At 42.2% G+C, this 13553-nt stretch overlaps 1 protein-coding gene across 2 annotated transcripts in view; it reads right to left on the bottom strand.

Annotated features, from left to right (window-relative positions):
• Positions 1 to 13553, bottom strand: part of LOC106974825 (proteinase-activated receptor 2) — a 98627-nt gene that overhangs the window by 74696 nt on the left and 10378 nt on the right. Inside the window, exon 2 of one of the 2 annotated variants that reach the window (XM_027039671.2) lies at positions 6627 to 9784. The exons of the other annotated variant lie outside the window; for it this stretch is intronic. Within the exon in view, the coding sequence (XP_026895472.1) occupies positions 8589 to 9784 (1196 nt within the window). The 3' untranslated portion in view covers positions 6627 to 8588. Of the gene's footprint in view, positions 1 to 6626; positions 9785 to 13553 lie in introns of those variants that run through there. 2 annotated transcript variants of the gene reach the window in all.

The following is a 13553-nucleotide window of genomic DNA, read 5'->3' as shown; positions in this document are numbered from 1 at the left end:
CATGAAGTACTAATTGTGGTGAGGAGATGCTCAAGAGTGTCTGTCCAAAAATGATAGCAAAGGCAGGACCATACACCTTTGTACTTTGGAAAAGAGAAGAATGTGGTGACAGGTGACAGGGTTTTGTTGTGTTTTTTTTTCTGTTTATTCGATTTTTTTAAGCTTTATTTATTTTTGAGAGAAAGAGAGAGAGACACACAGAGAGAGAGCACGAGCGAGCAGGGGAGGGGCAGAGAGAGAGGGAGAATCCTGAGCAGGCTTTGCGCTGTCAGTGCAGAGTCCCATGGGGGCTCGATCTCACAAACTGCAAGATCATGACCTGAGCTGAAATCAAGAGTTGGACGCTTAACCAATTGAGCCACCCAGGTGCCCCCGATTTTTGTTTTGTTTTAATATGACTGCTTTTTTGTTAGAGAAGTAGCACATATTCAGGAAAGAGGTAGGAAATACATAAAAGGGAAAAAGTAGCCCTATTCTCCAAACACAATTTAATAGAAATAGTTTGGTATATTTCCCATTAGCCTTTGTTAACAGATCCCACACAGATCTGGTTTTTTTTCCCCATGTCGTTGGTTTCATACTACACACACATCATTGTACCTTGCTTTTTAAAAAATTAAGTATTATAAGCACTTCTCAGTGCCATTCTATGCACATCATACATGTCATTTTATTTTGTTTTGTTTTATTTTAAGTTTATTTATTTATTTTGAGAGAGAGAGAGAGAGAGAGAGAGAGAGAGAGAGAGAATGAGCACAGGGGAGGGGCACAGAGAGAGGGGGACAGAGGATTTGAAGCCGGCTCTGTGCTGACAGCAGACAGCCTGATACAGGACTCATGAACCAAACCGTGAGATCAGGACCTGAGCCAAAGTTGGACACTTAACCGACTGAGTCACCCAGGCGCCCCAATACCTGCCATTTTAAAGGGGTGTGCTCGTTTTTGAAGCAGTACTCTAGGGTTGAACATCTAGAGGGTTTCTAGGCTTTAACAAATATGTACATAAGGATGCTATTAAAAACTAGAAGTCTGTTGCTTTTTTTGTTACTTAAAGTGATCTCTTGAGGACTGATTCCCAGAAGTCATACAATTGGATCCAAGGTTATGGTTATCTGAAGGGTGATGACATTTTGTCGGATTGCTTTCCTAAAGCAAGCCCACCAGCTTTCTCTTACTCTTGCTGGTTTTACATTTTCCTTCTTGCCTTTCTTCCTTAGGAAGCTGCTTATAGCCGTCATAGAAAAAAATCCACTGCTAACTAGACAGGAACCAGTACTCTCTTGTATTTAATTGCAGATACTCGGGGCGCCTGGGTGGCTCAGTTGGTTAAATGTCTGACTTCGGCTCAGATCATGATCTCGCGGTTTGTGGGTTCGAGCCCCGCATCGGGCTCTGTGCTGACAACTCAGAGCCTGGAGTCTGCTTCAAATTTGGTGTCTCCCTCTCTCTGCCCCTCCCATGCTCATGTTCTGTCTCTGTCTTTCAATAATAAATAAACGTTAAAAAATTTTTAATTGCAGATACTCGATTATTGCTGAGATACAACATTTTCCCCATACAAGTTACAGTTCTTCTTTTATCCTTCAGTAGTTTTTTCATCACCTTGTAAAAGGGCTTCCAGAATGAAGAAATTATCCCAGGTTTATGGTACATGCTGCAAATGCATGTTACTAGAATTGACCTCCCAAACCTTTGTTTTCTCCCAGGCACAGTGGAGTCATGGATTCCCTCAGGATGACGCCTGGACTGACTCATTTGCCTGAGGGTTTCCATAGCCACTCATTCCAGCACCATCAAGACTGAAGCTACGGATGCTTACTAGTACCCCAGCATGTCCCTGAGGTCACCATTTTTCAGCCAGACCCAGAGACAAGAAACACATCTTCTTCGTGGTAACCAGGCGCTGCTGCTATCTGCCCTGCACTATCTTTACAAACGAGGGTCGGAGTCGCCACTCTAAATCCCTAGCCTCTTGTGAAATGGTTTTATGTATGAGATTAAAGCCTTTTAAGCTATCTTCCCCCTAGGAAAGCACCCAAGAGCAGAGAACAAAATATAGTAAGATAGCGCCCAAAACAAATTTTGATCAAGCACTTATGCTGCTACATTAAAAATTGCCCCAATTTTACCATGATTAAAAAAAAATGTCTCAGAAAATGATTTTAAGAATATGAGAATTGAAGTTTTTGAGTGCCTCAACCTCCAACATGGTCAAATTTTGCCTCAGGGCCCTGGTACTCAAAGTTCGGTCCAAAGAACCATCATGTCAACATCCATGTCAACATCACTGGGAACTTAAGACACTCAGACCCCACCCCAGACCTACTGCAGTTAAGAAGATGCCCAGATAATTTGAATGCATGTTAAATTTGAGAAGCACTTTTAAAGAACACTTTTTTTTGAAAGAGAGAACTCACGAAAGAGAGCACACGTGCAAACTGGGGACAGGGGCAGAGAGAGAGGGAGAAAGAGAATCCCAAGCAGGCTCCATGCTCATCGACCGGAGGCTTGATTCCACGACCCCAGAATCATGACGTGAGTCAAAATCAAGAGTTGGATGCTCAACCGACTGAGCCACCCAGGTGCCCAAGAAGCACTTCTTTTTTTCTTTAGCATAAGCTCTATGTGCAGTGTGGGACTTGAACTCACAACTCCAAAAACTAGAGTCACACACTCTACTGATGAAGCTGGACAGGCTCCCCAAGAAGCACTCTCTTAAAGCAGTGGCATGAACTCTGGCTTACACGTTTGAATATCCTAGGAGCTTGAAAACAATATGGACGCCCAGGCCCCATCCCCAAAGATTCTGATTCATGTTGGTCAAGGGTAAGGACTGAACAATGGAATTAACAGCTCTCCAATGACTCTATGTGCAGCCAGAGATGAGAACTGACCTAAAGTTTCCAAAACTTCCTTCTAACAAGGCAGAGGTGCTAAAACGCTAAGATTTGAGGTCTTCAAAATCCATGCTTCTTAACAAAGCATTCTATGTTATGATTAAATCCAAAACCTGGTTAGCTCCTGGGAAACAGGGATACATTAAATAAATTCTTTTTTGGCATCATGTAGGCCAATTTCAAGAGCAATTATATATCTTGGGATAGGCAGCTAAACAACAAAAACATGCTGATCAATTGAGGTCTTTTTTCCCCCTAAGTAAGCTCTAAGCCCAACCTGGGGTTTGAACTCAGGCCCTGAGATCAAGAGTCTCATGCTTTACTGACTGAGCCAGGCTGGCATCCCAGGGTCTTGTTCTTAAATGCATCATAGTATTGCCTATCCCACCCTCTCTCATGTTCTCACTTCCCTGCATGGGTCACACAGCAGCATGCTAAAAAGGCCCAATATTGTGGTTATTAAAATAGGCAAAAGAGGCAGACTGGCCCTGCCACCACCTGATGTGTTCAGGCTATAAATGCAGCTTTCAAAGCTAATCTCCACAGTGCTTATGAGTCATTTCCTGAAGTTGTGAGCATATAGCCAGCTGGTTAAAAACATACTGTGTTATCTAAATTCCAAGATGCTTCTGAATCTGACCTCTGGTTTTCTGTGTTTCCAGAAGACCAACAGTCCCCATGACAAGAAGTATGGAGCCTGATGTTCACTTTAGTGATGCTGCCAGGGGTGGTTCATAGCAGCTGGCTGCAAAACAGACCTCACACAAAGCTTACTAACTTCTAAGCCGCACTGGACCTGCTGCCTTGAGTCAGTTGCCATTGCTGTAAGGTGCTGACGCCCTCAGCTGTGAGGCTGCCAGAAACTCAATGTGGTGGCTTGTAGCTGTGAACCAACTGTTTGCCCTTATAAGTGCTTTCTAATTATGGCTAATTTCTTTTTTTTTTTTTTGAAGATAGATTTATCTGTCTTTATGTATATATGTATATAGCACGTGCAGGGGAGGGGCAGAGAGAGGGAGAGACAGAGATCCCAAGCAGGCTCCTCACTGTCAGTGCAGAACACGATGAGGGGCTTGAACTAACGAATCGCGAGATCATGACCTGAACAGAAACCAACAGATGCTCAACGGACTGAGCCACCCAGGCGCCCCTGAATATGATTGATTTCCGTCTTCTTGAAGGCAATAAAGTTGGCAAATCTTGCATAAGAGCAGGGTTCTCAAGCTTCTTCAGTTGAGGATACCTTGATACACTTAAGAATTACTGAGGACCCTGAAGATTTTTCACTTAGGTAGGTTATATCCAGTGGTGTGTTGGAGTCAGCTTGTATCAGAATTCAATACTCAGGAATTTTTGAAGCCAACTGTTAAACCACTGGAAGCTTGAAATTGGCAGCTGAGAGGGGGCATTTACACTATGGAAACAGGCAAATGCTACAAATCTGGGCCTTTTTTCTTTCTCTGGAGATCAACAGCAAACCACTGATTCTACCCACCAACATTTACCATATTAGACATTAAAATGGAGAACGTTTGAAAAGATTTCTTTCACTTGGAAATAACAATAAATCTGTGACATACTTTTTTTTTAATTTTCTTCCCCAAACAATTATTGATTTTCTGAGGAGAGTTGCACTGTTTTCTGTTTTTGTAAACTTCTTTAATGGCTGGTTTGATAGACAGTCAGATTTTCTTAACTGTCTCTGCTTTCAGGCTGTTGCAATATCATGTGTCATGCAGCCTCCAGAAAACTCAACTGTATGGTAGTGAGAAAACCAGAGCAGGAAAAGGCAAGTAACATCGTTAGTGTTTTAAGATAGGTATGACTTCATACATCCCCTAAAAAGGTCTCAAGGACTCAGAATCACACTGCCTTGAAGCATTTCTTCTCTCTGTGTGCACTGTGGCTTACTTAACCACACCTTGCTCATAAAACACAGGTTGATCCTGTGGTCAGTTACTCTCTACACACATTTGGTCTAGTAATGTTGCCAGAAACAGCCACCCAGCGATGTCGCTTCTGCCAGGAAATTACTGTTAATGACTGTTTTCCCGCTTAATTTTTATGACACCTGGGGGAAGATAAGCTTCTAGTGGAGGGTCCAGGCCTCACACACTTAAAAAGCTTGGTCATAAACACTGCTTAACTTTTTCCACTTGCTCGCAGAGCTCGACTTCCTAAAGGATATGCCAACATTTAAAACGATTTCTTACATTCATAAGTATAACCTCAAATTTTCCACATTTATATTCAACAGCCAAATATTCAATTTCCTTAAAAATCCTATTTTTGACTAGGTGGAAAAAACAAACATTTTTCCATTAAGAAAATTCAGGGGCGCCTGGGTGGCTCAGTCAGCTAAGCATCCGACTCTTGGTTTTGGTTCAGGTCATGTTCTCACGGTTTTGTGAGTTCGAGCTCCACATGGGGCTCTGCACTGACAGTGCAGAGCCTGCTTGGGATTCTCTGTCTCCCTCTCTGCCTCTGCCCCACTCACACTCTGTCTCTCTCAAAATAAACTCAAAAAATTTTTTAAAAAAGAGAATTCAAATGTGTTGTTTTGACTTCAAACATATTTTGACAAATAACAACAATAGAGTTTAAAGCTCACTTTCTGTTTAGGGTAGGCATCCTATTTCTGGTGGCCATGAGCTGGGCCTACTTCAACATACCCAATCCTGAAACATTTGTGGAGCATGTGGGCTTCAGAAACTTAAGCCTGTATATTAACTTAAAAATGTTGTGTCTTAACAGAATTCTTATTCAGTTGAAAACAATTTTTGTTGACAATGAATGTAGAAATATGTTACTAGAATTTTTCTTGCTGATTTTCACCTCCTAGAGGTAGTATTTTGCTTTTAATTCTCTCTCCTGCCTCCTTGCCCCCTGCCCCAGGGAGCATTGCATGGCAAAGGATTGTCACTCAAGGGCAATCCTTCTTGGGGTTTCAATATACCCTATTGGCTCTGACATTTCATTGCTTTCTGTCTTCATTAGGAAAGAACTGCAGATTCTGTTCGTGATGCCTACAACCCAGGAATCTGAACATATTCTCAATGGTACAACCTTCCATTCTCTTAAGAAGGAATTAAAAAAAAAAAAAAGATACAGAAAGTTCATCATCCAATTCCTTTGTTCTTTCAGATCCATTCTCCATGCTCCAAGAAGCAAACCTTTATGGACTGGGCCACCCAGGTTCCCTTGACCTCTGAGTTTAGGTTAAGACCAGAAGCAAGACGAGGAGGTACCACGATTGAGTCGTCAGAGAGTTGAGGGAAAGGTCAGAGTATTCCCTCCTCTACCGCCTTTAGACCTGGGGGTGTAAAGGCATCCTCGAACTGCTAGCCCCTGGGATGCTTCATCATCCCCTGTGGGTTCCCTCGACCCTGTCCACATCAATGCACATCGCCTCTTCATTAAATTTTTTTTTTCAATGTTTATTTATTTTTGGGACAGAGAGAGACAGAGCATGAACGGGGGAGGGGCAGAGAGAGAGGGAGACACAGAATTGGAAACAGGCTCCAGGCTCTGAGCCATCAGCCCAGAGCCTGATGCGGGGCTCGAACTCACGGACCGCGAGATCGTGACCTGGCTGAAGTCGGACGCTCAACCGACTGCGCCACCCAGGCGCCCCCATCGCCTCTTCATTAAATACTGTTCAGCTAAGCCCTAAGACTGGCCTTCCTGCCAGGACCCTGGTAGATACAGTCAAAATTTATTCCAAACAAATACCACGCAAACTTTGATGTTTATTAATATGTTATATACATTTTTTTAAAAACAGAAAACATAAAAACAATGACATAAGTACACAATGATAACATAGTAATGATAGTCATATAAAGTCAGAGGTATATTAATATTTCAGACTGAATAAACAATCTCCACTGAGTTGGATAAAATATAGTAACTAAGTTAATAAAACCCATGCTAAAAAAATAAAATCGATGTTAGCTTATCCTTACATTATGCTCTTTCATGTAAATTATTCTATGGCATTTGGAAAGCGTTTGCTCTTTTGAAAAGGTAAACATTTGCCTTGAAACTGTTTTATTTTTTTGTTTAAAAGGCCAACATTGCTCCATAAGGAAAAAATATACATTTCAAAGTAATTTTCAAATTATTTTGTCAAATCCATGAGGATTTCCTGTACTTGATACGAATCATGGGGTTAAAAAATGCTTTTAAAATCATCTCATTAACTCTTAAAAAAAAAGTAAATGGAAAAAAAAGAATAATTTTCCTAGATTTCAAAGTCAGTTTTAATTTCTATTATTTCTCATCAAACTAGCATAAATGATTCTTTAAAAATTTTTTAATTCTGAATACATTTGTAAATAAATAGTGTTCAACCAGCATAGAACGGAAGACTTGTTTTTTAAAAATGTAATTCCTGTATTGTGTTATGTTTTCATCTGAAGTTATAACCATTGGAAACAGTAGCCCAAAATGTTCAAAGTTCTTCAACTGACGATCCTTGCTGGTATGAAACTTGCATGGTTACACTGGGCTAAAAAAGCTTCTTTAGATAAGGACATATTTACTTATCATACACATACCACACCCTGTACTGGTCTACTTCGTTCTTTTTGAGGGCAGGTCTCGGTCGCAGTCAACTCTGTATGCCCAGCACCCATCATTGTGCCCAGAGCACACAACGTGTGTTCATGTTTGCTCCATGAGTGTTTCCATCTGAGAATGGTCCTTGTGAGATAATTGCTGGAAGTGAATGGGACCTCCTTCTCTATTCTTAAAACGGGCAGAGAAAAGTCTTTTACGTTCATTATCTCCTGGGATAGTATAACCTACTTTGCCAAATTCTAATAGACAAGAGAGTTCACAGCCAGCCCTTGTGGGAACCGCAGGAGGAGAAAGTAACGGTGGTGGCCCTGGGTCTGATCTCTGGGAGGCTCAGCTGGAGGGTTTGTGACCAGTCCGTGTCTGAAATGGCCCTGCTTTGTATCTATTGCTTGGAGTCCTCCATCCGGGGCAGGCTGCTTTGAAAGCCAACCTAAGGTCACTCGTGGGACCTATGCTCATTCTTGCTTTACATACAGAGGGCGTGAGACATCTGTTTTCATAATCTAAAGAATTCAAACTTTGATACGTTTAAAATGAAAAACAGTAGAACCTTTTCTACACACAGATAGTGCTAAGTCTTATCCCTTAATAACTTAAACATTGCTGTTGAACAATTTCAAAACACATTTATTTGCAAAAGCCGTATGAGTCCAAACCACGGAATCCCTCCCTATTGATGAATATCTTCAGACGTTCATCCATCAACCTAAACTTTGCACATAAAATCAGAAAACTAGGGTTTATTTCCTAGGGGGGGAAAAGACAAGGTTTCAAAGTGCCTATTCTATACTGCGCTCCAAATGGTACAAACACGTGTGTGTATATGTATGCACATACACACATACATAGTAAGTCACATAAATATATAAAAAAATGACATTCAGTTATTACTGTAGCACTGGCAAAACTCTTGGAATAACACTGTTTTCTATTCTTGTTATCTTTTCCTATAACTAATAGATATGATTAATGGCTCTCATAACAAAGAGGCATGCAAATTATAGATGTGTTGCTTTTGATCACAAATACTTTTTTGGCAAGGAATAATAGAATCCTCAGGTTACTCACTTTTTTAATCTTTTCTTTTCAACTAACTGGCAGTCCCTTTTCCTAAGTTAAGAGCTTTTTGTATATGCTATTACTGAGGTTACTAGAGCAAGTATCCACTTTACTTGCCATCAACTGACCACTGCTGTTATAGCTGCTGGGATCAGAACTTTCTTTGCAGCACAGGATACTGTAGAGGTACCTCTGGCACTCAGAGGAAGCATAATAGTAAATCAAGGGATCAATGCAACAGCTTATGCTGCTAACACAGACACACAGGAGGTAGGCAAAGTAGGTGGCTTCTGCCATGGAATCTTGAGAAAGGAATGAGTAATGCACAATCAGGAGGACATTTGTGGGTCCAAAGCAAATGATGAAGATGCAGAAAACAGCAAGCGACAAGAACAAAGCCCGGGACTTCTTGCTCCGGTTGGCAACGGCGGAGGAGCTAAGACATCGAATGATAGACACGTAACAGATTGTGGAAATGATTAGCGGTACAAAGAAGAAGACAGCAGAAAAGGCTGAGAAGTAAAAGGCATAATAGTCTTCGAGCAGGGTTTTATTGAGCACGTCATGGCAGGTGGTTATGTTGAGCCCCGGCATCTGGGTGGTTTGCTCCTTGAGGAGGAGAGGCACCACCCCGGCGATGGCCATAGCCCAAATGGCCAAACAAGTGAAGGAGGCCCTTCCCAGAGTGCGCCAGGAGAGGGATTGGATGGGGTACACCACAGCCAAAAACCGGTCAATGCTAATGACTGTCATGAGCATGATGGAGGCGTACATGTTACAGTAAAATGCTGCAGTGACGAAGCGACACATCTCGGACCCAAATTTCCAATCAGTGCCGGAGAAGTAGTAGCTGATCTTGAACGGGAGTACTGACACAAACAGCACGTCTGCTGTGGCCAGATGTAACATGTACACCACAGCAGGCTTCTTGATCTTCATCTTCAGGATGAACACGAGGATGGCCATGACATTCAGAGGAAGGCTTACGACGAACACACCAGTGTAGACGGAGGGGATAAAAAGCGTCAGCCAGGCACTGGTCAGATATCCTGAGGCATCTTTCGAGACGGGCAGAGAGGACGGTATTTGAAGAGGATGGCTTCTGTTGATGGAGCTTAATCTGTCTTCAGGGAACCCACTTCCGTTTTTCGCCTCGTTGTCTTCCAGTGGGAATGGTTCAAATCTGTCGTTGGTGCTCTTGAAAAAAAATGACCGGAGGTCCAAGGTAACATTGGGTGCTTTTGACTCTTAAAAAAAAAAAAAAAAGAAAAAGAAAACAAAGAGAACAAATTAAAAAGGCAAACTAGAGAGTACATTTTATTTTTATTTTTTGTGTTCTTACTAGGAGAGTGGTAAAGAGCAAGTAATGCACAATGGGTTACAGATCGTATCAGGGAATTAGCTGACTCAGAATACTGTACAGCATTTTTTGTTGGCACAAGCAAACACTTAAAACTCTGCTCTTCAGAATGACAGAGGGGGGAAAATAAGGACAGAGGGGAATGATATGTTTTCGGAGATATACCCTGAAGGCATCAGGAAAGGATGAGGGCCTGACGTGAAGGAAAACAGCGGCGACTTCTTTTCCACACTACCTGCCGTCTCTATAAACAAATCACTCCCAGGCTCTATGACTTCGTTTTCCTCCACAGGCCTTCATGTGTGTATTTTCTCCATTTAGTTTGCAGACACCCCTTGAAACCCATCCTTCCCAATGGAAACATCTGCAGGAAGGTGAGGGGACTTCCTCAGTTATGCAGCTAGAGCCAAACTCAGAGTAGGACTGAGGACTCCCATTTCCATGGCCATTGTCCATGTGACAGGAGTTTTCCTCTACTATCTTCAGTTTGTTTACACAGTAGGATGTCCCAAATGTCTCATCACATTTGGACCCAAACCACAGTCCTTCGGGTCATCTTCTAATATAACCACAAGGTGCACACCACCTAGGTCATCTTCCTTCTCCTTCCTGAGCAGGTCTGTGGAGGAGCAGATATTCTGGGCTGATGGCCTTCCTCAGTTGAGTTCCAGAATGCTACCTGCATCAACGCCGATGCCAGGCTAACCAGGCTCTTCTGAGTGTCAACCAGAAGTCAAAATAAAGGCTCAGTTGCAGACTCCCTCCTTTTACCATCATCTTCTACCAAAAGCACCCAATGAAAGTGTTCATCAAAGAATGGCCACACTGAGCTGCTGGAACTCCACCAGCTGTTCCTTCTGGAGAGCTTCGGCTAAAATTCTGCCATTCAGGAGACATGGACAAAGAGCCTTTGTTGGGCCTTGGGAAGCTGACAACTGGGAAAGAAACCACAGAGGAAGAAGGGCAAAGCCTCCATCACTGAAAGTGGCCTCAACAATGGCTGGACATGCAGGTCCCTGAGAAGTGATGTTAGAGACTTAAAATCTGGCTACAAATTGATAAATACAGTGAACTGTCAAACTTTTGTTCTCATCTTTCAGTGGTGGACCCTTTGTGCAAACAAACGCTTACAGAGAGAGGCATAATGTAACAGAGGAGATAGTGTCCCACCGGACCCAATCATCCCTTAGATAAAAATTACAAACTCTTGACCTTCTGCCTCCCTCCAGTCAATGACCTGAAGGCATTTAGGTTCATCAGGTAGTACTGGGGAGAGGAGGAATGAATATTGAAAGAAAGGATGGTGTCCAGTGACTTTCTCGTTTTCTTGACTTTCTTGTTTAGCTTGAGGGAAGGCCAAAATCAGTGGCACAGAAGATAGCTAAAACTGAGATAAAAAACCCAGTTTCCGGCCTGAAGAACCAGAGGACAGAGTTCAGGGCCATTCTAGTCACTGGCAAGTGAGGAGAGAATTCTAGAAAGGAAAAAAGTCAGAGAGGGGAGTCCTAAATTCCAATGTGCATTTGCCCTGGCCTGTGGCTGACTCTGGAATCACGTACATGTAAGTGTAAAAAGCAGCCCTGCTGAAGACAGAAGAGCTGAAGCGGCGTTTTTGCTCAAGATGGAGAGTTTGCAGTTTGAGTCCAACCAAATTTATTGCCTGCTACAGCAAAAACACCACAATTCTTCAGAGAAATAAAACAAAATCCTGAGTCTGTAGAATGGCAATGTCCAGGATATAATCCAAAATCATCTGACACAAGAAGAATCAGAGAAATGTGACCCAGTCTTAAGAAAAACGATCATCAGTGGAAACCAATCCCATGATGATCCAGATGTTGGACTTAGCAGATAAGGATTTTAAAGGATGTGTTGCAATGAACTAAAGGGAACTATTTCATTGAAATGAATGCAAAAATAGGAACTATCAGCAAAGAAATCAACCAATGGAAATTCTAGAACTAGAAAATAAAATACCATCAATTGGCATCTATTTCCAAAACAAGGAGCACAGCTAGAGGAGAACAGGGACTGGGGGTGAAAGACTGAGGTGAGGCTACCTCAGCAAGGTCCTAAGTGGGCCCCTGAGGGTGAAGGGGTGGCCTGGCGTGAAGGGGAGATCTGTCACCAGGAAGGACAAATGTCTCCAGGGATGAGCTTCTGAGAAAACATGTATGTCTCGATTATTCCTCAAGGGTAAGAAACCATTCCTATGAATATCTGAATCTCTAGCATCCTGCACATGGTAGGTGCTCCTTCAGTTGGCTTTTATTCCCAGATTTGCCTTCTAATATTGGCTCTGTGAGGAATCACTTAACCTTTCCGAACTCAGTCTCAGAATCATAAAAATGGGATTCATATACCTGTCTGGCCTACAAATCTGGAGCCAGGTGCATCCCATGTGAATTAGGACATATGGTAACTTTGTAAACTATAAAAATTGATCAGTGTAAGAAATTAATATCATCCTCCTTTCACTTCAAGGGAAGCTTGCTTTTAGACTCAATTGTTTGCTTACTCTCATTATTTTTAGAGTTTACTTATTTATTTTGAGAGAGAGAGTACATGCACGCATGGGGTGGGGAGGGGCAGAGAGAGAGGGAGAGAGAATCCCAAGCAGGATCTGCACTGCCAGCACAGAACCCAATGGGGGGCTCAATCCCACAAACTGTGAGATCATGACCTATGCCAAAATCATGAGTTGGATGCTTAAGTGAATGAGCCACCCACATGCCCCTACTCTCAATTATTTTAAATTAAAATGGAATCTATGCACCTCTTCCCTACTGTTTAGCAATATTTAATTTTTCAGTGTGATGAGGAACATGAACAGGTTGTAAAGTATATAGCCCCAGCATTCAGAGATGCAAATCAAATTTCAAATTCACAGCCTTTTCCGGAAGTATAACTTTCTTCCCTTTGTGATGCATCTAACTTCATCTGTGTGCATACTGACCCAGTCACAGGGAGGCCTAACACCAGTAAGAATAGCCCCTGTGGGATATGAGGCTACCTCAGGGTCATAATGAATAAGTCAGAACTGAAGGAAAAGAATGAATGGGTTCTGGTATTTTAATACCACAAAGATAAGTGTCCTTAAAAATGCTGACCCGGGGTGCCTGGGTGGCTCAGTTGGTTAAGCTTCCGATTCTTGGTTTTGGCTCAGGTCATAACCACATAGTTTGTGAATTCAAGCCCCATGTCATCAGGTTCTGTGCTGCCAGTGCGGAGCCTGTTTGGGATATTATCTCTCTCTCTCTCTCTCAGAATAAATAAACTTAAAAAAAAAAAAAAGCTGACCCAGAAGAACCTAAAGATAACACAATTTTACTCTGCAGTTTGGAAACTTGGCCTGATTAAGGACTTCTGTCATGCATGGAGGGAAAAAGTACACACACACAGGCCCGCACAGACAGGTACCAATTCAGACATTACCTAGAGGAATGACATAATTTGAAAACTACTGAGCACTTATAACTAAGCCTCTTAGACACTATCTCTTCATCTGAAAATAAAACTGTTGTTGGGTTTTACTCTATGTTTAGTACTCTGGCATTAAGTATTTGCTTTAAAAAAATTTCTTCCCTGGCTAGGTCTTTTTAGGCAGTATGGTGTTTATAACGGAAACATTATACCCACTGAGACATGACATTTTT

Source organism: Acinonyx jubatus, chromosome A1 (genome assembly GCF_027475565.1).
Source record: "Acinonyx jubatus isolate Ajub_Pintada_27869175 chromosome A1, VMU_Ajub_asm_v1.0, whole genome shotgun sequence".
NCBI classification, from domain to species: Eukaryota; Metazoa; Chordata; class Mammalia; order Carnivora; family Felidae; genus Acinonyx; species Acinonyx jubatus.
The sequence above is the reverse complement of the archived record's forward strand: the minus strand, read 5'-3'. Positions and strand labels throughout refer to the sequence as shown.